Source organism: Mytilus californianus, unplaced genomic scaffold (genome assembly GCF_021869535.1).
Source record: "Mytilus californianus isolate M0D057914Y unplaced genomic scaffold, xbMytCali1.0.p SCAF_2, whole genome shotgun sequence".
In the NCBI taxonomy this organism is placed as follows: Eukaryota; Metazoa; Mollusca; class Bivalvia; order Mytilida; family Mytilidae; genus Mytilus; species Mytilus californianus.
In genome coordinates this window covers 54,859,202-54,869,027 of record NW_026262668.1, presented here as the reverse complement: position 1 = coordinate 54,869,027, position 9,826 = coordinate 54,859,202, and the positions used below count along the sequence as shown (strand labels likewise).

Below are 9,826 nucleotides of genomic sequence, written 5' to 3'. Positions count from 1 at the left end.
TGGTTTATAAGATTATAGACAATACTAGAATTTACCACCTATGTTCTATTTTAAATCTTGGCAGCCATGATTGTTGGTAGGCGGGATCATCGGACATATTGTGTATATTGGTTTCATTTGGTAAAGTAGTTTCAGAGGAAAAGTTTTTTGTAAAAGTTAACGAACGACGACGGACGCAAAGAACCAATCAGTATGGTACAAAATGTATGTTAATATGCATTGAGGAAAAAAATATGAATATATTAGAAGTTATACAGGCTTATTTACATCACTAAACAATTTCATAAACAATTTTATAACTACGATATTAAATAAGATAGGTCATTTATTCAAATTCAACGCCCAACCATGGCAATTCCTCCTGGACACGGCTGTTTTTCGTCAGTAATAAGGACAGCCTTTTGCGAACAAGGTCCATCAGGTACCACTTTACAATTAGCAGAATGACTAGTGATGTACCCGCCAATACTGAAACAGAAAGTAAAGTTTTATACATATGAAGGGTATTAGATGGTTAAGTATTACAATCAGCAGGTGTGCTAGAGATGCCCATGCCGATACTGAAAGAAACAATATAGTTTTATACATGTGAATTAACTCATCATATATACAAGAATTAAAATGTTGAACGTCAGACCAGCGTTTCGTCTACAAAAGACTCATCAGTGTTGCTCGAATCAAAAAAGTTAAATAGGCCAAATAAAGTACGAAGTTGGAAGAACATTGAGGACCTTAAATTCCGAAAGATTCTGCCAAATACAGTTTAGGTTATCTATTCCTGTATTTGATGGTTTAGTATAAATAAATAGTAATTGTGCTAGTGAAGGTATTTGACAGGGGTGGTTTTCAGGTGGTAAAAATTATTTATTAAATTAAAAACCAATTGTTCAGAGAACAATTGAAGGTCTTTCCACAAAAAAAACATGTATTTTAATTTGGAAATAGTAAAATTCGGTTTCAAATGATAGCTTATTGAACGCTGATTCCAAAAAAATATGGTTTCTATACAATATTTTTTAAATAAGGGAGATAATTTGTTACTTCTGGTTTACAAAATGTTACTTCCGGTATTATTCAAACGTTTAATTGAAACTGATACCAAAGGTCACTTCCGGTTGGCTTTTCTAAGGTTAAATGGCTTGAAACCTAATGCAAAAAGTCCCATGGATTTATCATGTATACATATTAGGTAAAAGCAAAGGTCAAAATCTAGAACGTCAATTTAACCTATGACCTTGAGCTCAATTTCAAGGTCATCAACCAAGGACCAAAAATCAAAAGACCCTAGGACTTAATTATATTTGGTTCATGAGTTATATCGCCATATGCATATTTTTAAATAAAAGAGGGGAGAAAACTCTAATTTGATGTAATTGTACCCTTTAAACCGATATGTATGTGTTATGACATGTCGCAACTAACAATTAAGTAAAAATACGTTGTCGATATCTTATATCGTGTTTGAAAAGAGGTGAAAATAAGCCAAAATCCAAATTTAAAAACGACCTTGACCTTTGACCTTGACCCTATTTTCTTTTTTTTTGGACCAAGGACCTCAAATCAAAAGACCCTAGGTCCCTATCACTTACGGTTTACCAATTACAATTACATTTTACTTATTTTAAATATAGAAGGGGAAATAACTCTCACATGGAGTTTCTGGAACGCTTCGGTCAAAATTATTCTTTAGATCCTGAGGATATAACGAACAAATTGGAGACATAAATTTTTCATAATCTTTTACGGTTGCGAAGGAGATGCGTACACAAGAAAAACAGTGTTTGGGGAGATAACTCTTACAATAAAAAGTATTCGGCTAAACACGGTCAGTTTCAAAATCGCAATATCTGCTCGATATCATACACAAAAAATCTAAGCGACATCTTGCGAAACAAAAAAGCACCGTCAGAAAAAAGTGGCGGAAGAAGAAAAAAATAATAATAATTAAAAACCAATTGTTCAAAGAACAATTGAAGGTCTTTCCACATCAATTTTCTAAATAATTGATAGGAAGCTACTTCTGGTTTACTCAAAGTTATTAATAGCGTCAAAGTATAGATTTCTTCATACTGATTCAATAAATAAATGGTTACTATATACTTTTGCCTGAAATAAGGGAGATAATTGCCAACTTCCGGTTTAGAAAGTGTCACTTCCGGTCTCATATGATAGCTTTATTCACACTGATTCCAAAAAATATATAGTTTGTATATACTTATGCCTGTAATAAGGAAGATAATATGCTACTTCCGGTATATAAAATGTCACTTCTGGTCTCAAATGATAGGTTAACCTATGATCATTCAAAAAATATATGGTTTCTAGGTACTTTTCCATGAAATAAGTGCAAAAAATACTACTTCCGGTTCACTCATGGTCACTTCCGGTTTACCTTTTTCAAGGTCATATGTCAACCAACAGTTTGCAAAAGACCCTATGGCTTTATCATGTACCAAGTTGGAGTAATAATCAATTAACCTTAAATTGAATCATTTCAGGGACAATAACTCCTATAAGATATCATTGGATTGTTTCAGACCAAATGTATCATATCTTAATCACAATTAAGCAAACATTTTGCACTAGTTCTTTAATTTCTAATTTTAAAAGTGACAGAGGAGATCAAATTACAAGGAAAAGTCAAAATTAAGAATATGACCTTGATCTTTGACCTTGGCTTCAATTTCATTTAAATGAACCAAGGAACTCAAATCAATATACCTTAGGTCTCTATCACTTACCATTCATGCTATACATTTATATATCCCTTATGTCAAATACAGAAGGGGAAATAACTGTCATATGGAGTTTACGTATCGCTTCGGTCAAAAAATGAACAAAACATCCTGAGGATATAACGAGCAATTTGGTAAAATAAATTTGTCGCTTTCTTTTACGGTTACGGAGGAGATGCATGCACAAGGAAAACAGTGTTCGGGGAGATAACTCCTACAAAGAAAAGTATTCGATTAAGCAGGGTCAATTTCAAAGGCGCATAAACTGTTCGATATCATATACGAAACATCTAAGCGACATCTTGCGAAACAAAAATTTATCGCAAGAACAAAATTAGGCGGAAGAAAAAAAAAAAAATAATCAGAAGAAAACCAATAGGTCTTTTCACAGAAAAGTGGAAAGACCTAATAATCAGAAGAAAACCAATAGGTCTTTCCACAGAAAAGTGGAAAGACCTAATAATCAGAAGAAAACCAATAGGTCTTTCCACAGAAAAGTGGAAAGACTTAAATATATAAAACACAAAGTTAAAAACGAACAATAGGTAAGAAGACAGGTCGGAAGACAGATAAATAAAGGCAACAGTAGTATACCGCTGTTCGAAACTCATAAATCGATAGAGATAAAAACAAATCCGGGTTACAAACTAAAACTGAGGGAAACGCATCAAATATAAGAGGAGAACAACGACACAACAAAAACACAACATTAAAATGTAACACACGCAGAAACGAACTATAATATAACAATGGCCATTTTCCTGACTTGGTACAGGACATTTTAAGAAAAAAATGGTGGGTTGAACCTGGTTTTGTGGCATGCCAAACCTCCCGCTTTTATGGCAACGTCAAACACAACACCAAAACGACAACATCACATGACAGGACCACAATAAAAACAAATGGGAGAACATATAGGACAAAGAAACACACGAATAATAGCTAGCAGAAGGTACAAGGCTTAAAATTCAATACGCCAGACGTGCGTCTCGTCCACACAAGACCAACCAGTGACTCTCAGATAAAAAAAGTTTGAAAGCCAAAACAAGTACAAAGCTGAAGAGCACCGAGGACCAAAACTTCCAAAAAGTTGCGCCTAACACGGCCAGGATTTTCTGCCTGGGACAAGAACATCCTTATTATTTAGAATAATTTATAATTTTGCAAACAGTAAATTTTATAAAATGACTATGTAATAGATATACATGATAAAACCAAAGTGGGGACTAACTACAGAATAAAAACGGATACATTGCATAAAACAACTTAATCCAACATATAAAAATACACAGCCGAGTTAGCTTAAGTCTCAACGCACAAAGTGACGTCACATTTGAAATTCTAAAAAAAACACACAAAGTGACGTCACATATGAATTTGTAAAAATATTTCCCAAAAATAAGATAGGATTAGGATTGATTCAAGATTAGTTGTACATTTGTACCAAATGTTAATACTACATTTATCCCGACATATAGCTCTAACAAATCATCATTTAATGTTATCCGAAAATGAAAATGAATATTTTTAGTCTGTCATTTAAGGTTTTTATATTTTTGAAAATACATGTACTGCGAAATTGAATACTCGCAAAACAATCAACAGTATCAAATTCGAGATAATAAGTACATCAGAAAAGTGCATGCACAGTAAAATATAATTAATTGTCGAAATGAAACCAATATGACACCTAGAAAAAACAACTTACGAGCAGCAGTGCAGGGATCCTTTCGTACAGCTACAGTTGATACATTCTTCGGTAGATATATAACCTGTTTTATCTTTTATTATTTTTCCTTTGTAGAAACAATCTAAAGAAAACAAAAAACAAAAAACGACTGATCAAATAACTGTTACAATCATTTAAAGCAAAGTATTCGTCTAATAGTAATATGAAGGTCAAACTCAAATAACAAAGTTGAAGTGCATGTAAAACCAAACATTTCAGAAAGTTGGGCAATATCTGTTGCATAGTTGTAAAAATCTCGATCTTTCTCGAAATCAATTTCATTAAAACTTTGATTTTTGCAACCCTGTATACAACCATTCCCCATGTGAAATTGAAATATCGTCTAAAAAAATAATCCATAATGCTTTTCAATATAAAAATGGTAGCATACGCTATAAATTTATTGCTTTGGGATACACTACGGCATATTTTGTAAATAGTGAACAAATAGGTAAAACATGCTACACAGAGGAACAAATGATCGGAATGCTGGAGTTTCATAATTTTTCAACAAGTTGGCATTCCTATGGGAAGGACCTTTGCGTCTTTCCTTTCCAACCTCTTCTTATTTTCATATGAGTCGGAGTTCCTTCAGACACTTATCAAAATCAAGATGATCAAAGAAGGCAGATCATTTAATTTCACATTCAGATATATTGATGATGTTCTTTCCATTAACAATTAAAACTTTTCTGATTGGGTTCCATTAATATATCCTCCAATACTAGAAATTAAAGAAACAACAGACACGGCTTCATCCGCCTCATTTTAGACTTACACCTCGAATTTGACGTAAGTGGTCATCTCAGTACCAGAATCTAGGACAAACGAGACGATTTGAATTTTGAAATTATGCTACTCAGACTTTATAAAACGTCACCAGTGTCTGCGCAGAAAGTTGATGAACCAGGGTTATGTCAAAGAACGTTTTGTTCTTTTTCTAAAATTTTCATCGGAAGATACCAATACCTTGGTGATAAATATTCCGTATCAACTTCACAAATATTACATGATGGTCTTGAAGTATAGATTCTAGGTACTGAAGTTGTTTATCATCTTAGTTACGTGTTTTAAAGTTCTTTTAATTTGTCTTTGTATATTTTTAACCTTTACTGTTTAGTCCATTTTTGGTAAAATACTTTTGGCGTGGCTAGGTATTTATACATCCCGCCATTGTGTTATTGTGCTATGGCAATTTTTGTACTCTTTGTCTTTCATTTTTGCTTATGTACTTTGTTTAAAGAGTGTCTAACGTCATTTTGTTTTTTCTTTGTTGAAATAGTTATTTGTTTTTATATGATTAAGATTATAACACACTGTTGACTGCTGTTCCCCAATTTTTTGACATTTTTACCATTATGTCTATTTGTTTTGCACACACATTGTTGTCAATTTAAGGAAATTCCTGTACCAAGTCAGGAATATGAGAGTTGTTTTCTATTCGTTTGATGTGTCTGAGCTTTTGATTTTGCCATTCGATAAAGGACTGTATGTTTTGAATTTTCCTTGGAGTTCGGAATTTTTGTGATTTTAATTTTTACCTTTATCAAAGATCTAGAACAGTTACTCAAGGTTCTCAATGCTCTTCATCTTAGCCTTTTTGACTCTTTTACTTGAGAGTCACTGATGTGGGTTTGTAGACGAAACGCGCGTCTGGCGTACAAAACTTTACGCCTGGTTTAATAATGAGTTTATTTACTTTTTCCTTTGTTCTCGACCAGATATCCGTCAACACGATACGACAGCAATTAATGTTCAAGTGTTTCCTTTGATTCATTTATCATAAGAGCAACAAAAATCGATTGAATTTTTCTGTAAACCAGTTAAATTAAAAAAACACCATCTGGTGAGTTAAGCCTTTTTCAACTGATTTTTATAGTTTGTTCTTATGTTGTGCTGTAACACCACTGTCCCAGGTTAAGGGGAGGGTTGAGTGCTCACAAACATCTTTAACCCCGCCAAATTTTTATGTGCCTGTCCCAAATCAGGAGCCTATAATTCAGTGGTTGCCGTTGGATCGTGTCTGTCATATTTGTTTTTCCTTAAATTGTTTTGTTAGAAATAAAGTTGTTAGATTTCTTAATTGAATTGTTTCATATTGTTCATGTCGAGGCTTTTTATAACCGATTATACGGTATGGGTTTTTCTCATTTTCGAAGGCCGTACGATTGCCTATAATTGCTTACATCCACTTTATTTGAACTTTGGTGTCCCAGCAATCATACCACATCTCCTTATTTTTTATATTGGTTGATGTTCAAATCATAATGTATATTTATGTGACTAGCACACCTGATCAGTTGCTGTGAAGGTCAACTAATTTACTCTACTACCCGTTATGAATTTTCACCATATAATAATTACTTGAGGAAACATTCAAAATTTTATACTGTTCAAACAAAGATACATTGAAAAAAAAGAATGTAATTCAAAAACCTGAATTTTAATCATTTATTCAGAAATAACAGAGTGGCATTGTGATCTGTATACACAGCTACTTTTGCATAGGTACTATTTCTGTACCAAAATTCTGTAGTACTGGAAAACTACTTTTAATATTCAGTACTATTTTGTTACTTTAAAGTTATTGTAATATTTAGTTACCTGTATTTTACATTACTTGATTTGAACTTGAAATTTAATTACTACAGATTTTTGGTTACACCGTTACATTTTTCAGCATTTTGAAAGGTTGTCTATTTCAAATCTCTTAAAGTTATTATTTTCAAACATGGAATATTGCGATCACTGTTGGTATTATTATTGAACCAAAATTTTAAGTACAAATCAAGTACTGTAAAATATAGGTACCTAAATATTGCAATAACGTTTAAGTCAAGAAATAGTACTAAATATTAAAAGTAAATTTCCAGTACTACAGATATTTTGTATAGAAATTAGCAAAAAGTAGCAGTGTATTAGTTCAGTCAGAATTTTATTTGCACAGAAGTTGCACTTGCTTATATCGCCAACACTATCTGGCTTAAAGGGGCATAAGAGAAAGAACGGCGGAGGATACCAAATGAACATTTAAACTCATAAGTCGAAAATAAACTGATAACGCCATGACTAAAAATGAAAAAGACAAACAGACAAACAATAGTGCACAAAACAAAATAGAAAACCAAAGACTGAGGAACACGAACCCCACCAAAAACTGGGGATGATCTCATGTGCTCCAGAAGGGCAAGCTGATCCTACTCCACATGTTGCACCCGTCGTGTTGCTCATGTAAGTACAAACCCGGTGATATGTCTAATTCGGTAGATCACATTCTGGGGAAGGGGACAAGATTGCAGTTACGACAATTATCCGTCGTCACCTGTGAAACAGATATTATATTACGGTCAACCAACTCGTGATGGCGTCCGTAAAATGTAAGAAGGGATAATTTCAATTTCACCACTTGGAACTCTTGGTTTAATGGCTTCCTTGTGAGCAGCAACTCTCTATCAAGGAAGTCATGATAAGAAACACAAGCCTAAAAATAACGTATCAACTGGGAGATATATACTCCGTATGCAGGCGCTGCTGGAAAGTTGTTCCATAGAAATGGAAAGTTTACAATTGGGAAGCTGAAATCGTTTCTTTTGTCGAAAAGTTTAGTTTTCAATTAACCCTCATTGCCAATTGCTAGATGTAAGTCAAGATATGAGACAGACTTAACTGTATCTGTTGTATCCTTTATTTCAAGTTCGATGGGATAGATGCGTTCAACATAGTCACCAAAGTTTGTTCCCATGGGAATGACGATTATTTTTTGAAAAACACGTCCTCCAAACGTAACAAATATATTTTCAATGAAGAAATCAAGCATCTTGATAATGTCAATTTCAGAGAAGTTTTTTTTTAATTAGAGTGATTTTTTACATAAGCTGCAAAATGTGAATGTTTGAATCAGAGTGATTTTTTGCATAACTTCATAAGCTACAAAATGTATGTGTTTGAGATACTTTTTAGCGTACTAACGCTTATCCATTGTGTCCGTATCAATGATAATTCATGTCTGTGTAGGCAAAACAAAGTAAGAAGTTAAGATAATTGAGAACCAAATTCCAAAAGGTTTTGTCAAAGACAGCTTAGGTAATCAACTCCTTATGTTGAACATCCTTAGTATTTCGAAAAATTCAAAGTGTTATTAAAAATATAGAAGCGAATCTGATTGTAACTTTTCTTTTTACGAGGTTAACTAATATTAGCTAACTTGGATAACGCAAGCTAGGTAATACATGCGTATTTGCATATATGTAACATGAAAATCATAACCAGTTTTATTGATCGTGCCATTTAAAGATGTATAAGAAATGGCAGATGATACCAATAGGACACTAAAAATAGATAAGTCGAAGATAATTTTTAGTATTATATAAAACAAATGCAGGACCCTCATTTCATCTGCACGAAGGGTACTTCCATAATGTTTGCAACAGTCAACATTTTTACGCAACATCGACCCTAAAAACCCATTTGATCTTTGTAAAATATATTTTTTGAACATTCTTTTTTTAAATAAAAATAATTAGTTGATCGTTATTGTAGTAGCTCCGATATACTGTAACTGTGGTGATGTATGATATTAGCTGCAGCGTAGATACGAAAGTGAAGTGAATGATATATTTCTTCTGTTTAAAGGGTTCTTGTGCTTACAGAGAGGTGTATATTTCATTTGACGAAAATAATTTTTAAAAGCTGAAGATCCATATAATATGTAAGTTATAATACAACTACAATTTTAAACTGTATCAAAAGTAAAATGGAAACAAAAAGATAAAAACTCGGTTTGTGTTATGTTCGTTATGATCACCATCATTATAACTTAACTTAAAAATGAATTATTACAGTTTACCTGTTGGTGGCATCACAAAACAATACCCATCTACAGTTGAAGACAGCCCTACGATAAGAAAAAACACAAACAGCAGAAGGTGCATCATACTGCGAAAAAGTTTTTAGCAGATATCCAAGATGAATGCTGCTAAGTATTTATATATCCGGAAAAGTAATTGCTTTTAAAAAAAAAACTTAATCGACTATATCAGAATTACGTGTTAGTCACCATTAAATTAGATAGCATTTGTATTGATGTTTTGAACAAATCAACCTACACACATCCTGAACACATGTTCATAGATCGTTATTTATTGTTAAGGTTGGTACATAATGTATTTTCGCCGCGATGCGATATAGCCTTTTTGTGCTGATGCGGCGTAAAGCAATCACCAATCAATCAATCATAATGTATTTAATTTTGCATGCTGAAATCTATTTTTTGAAATGTAATATACATGTAACATATGTTGTCTTTTTCAATCTTTATATACCTTATTGTTGTATAAACATGATAAATAGGAAAGAAGATACC

General features: G+C 32.8%; 1 protein-coding gene across 1 annotated transcript; it reads right to left on the bottom strand.

The window, feature by feature from the left end:
- Nucleotides 1-219: 219 nt before the first annotated feature.
- LOC127730042 (uncharacterized) lies at nt 220-9,551 on the bottom strand. Its single transcript, XM_052238089.1, has 3 exons — nt 9,311-9,551; nt 4,444-4,546; nt 220-468 (listed from the first exon to the last, which is right to left on the bottom strand). Exons 1-3 carry the CDS (start codon nt 9,396-9,398, stop codon nt 336-338), a joined length of 324 nt encoding a protein of 107 aa, XP_052094049.1. The 5' UTR covers nt 9,399-9,551; the 3' UTR covers nt 220-335.
- Nucleotides 9,552-9,826: the final 275 nt, after the last annotated feature.

What these genes read in the sequence shown, in the direction of transcription:
- LOC127730042 (XM_052238089.1), bottom strand. Translation starts at nt 9,398, where the DNA reads ATGATGCACCTTCTGCTGTTTGTGTTTTTTCTTATCGTAGGGCTGTCT. An exon ending in TTTTGTGATGCCACCAACAG is followed by an intron (nt 4,547 to 9,310) that starts GTAAACTGTAAT and finishes TGTTTTCTTTAG; the next exon opens with ATTGTTTCTACAAAGGAAAA. An exon ending in GGATCCCTGCACTGCTGCTC is followed by an intron (nt 469 to 4,443) that starts GTAAGTTGTTTT and finishes TTTCTGTTTCAG; the next exon opens with TATTGGCGGGTACATCACTA.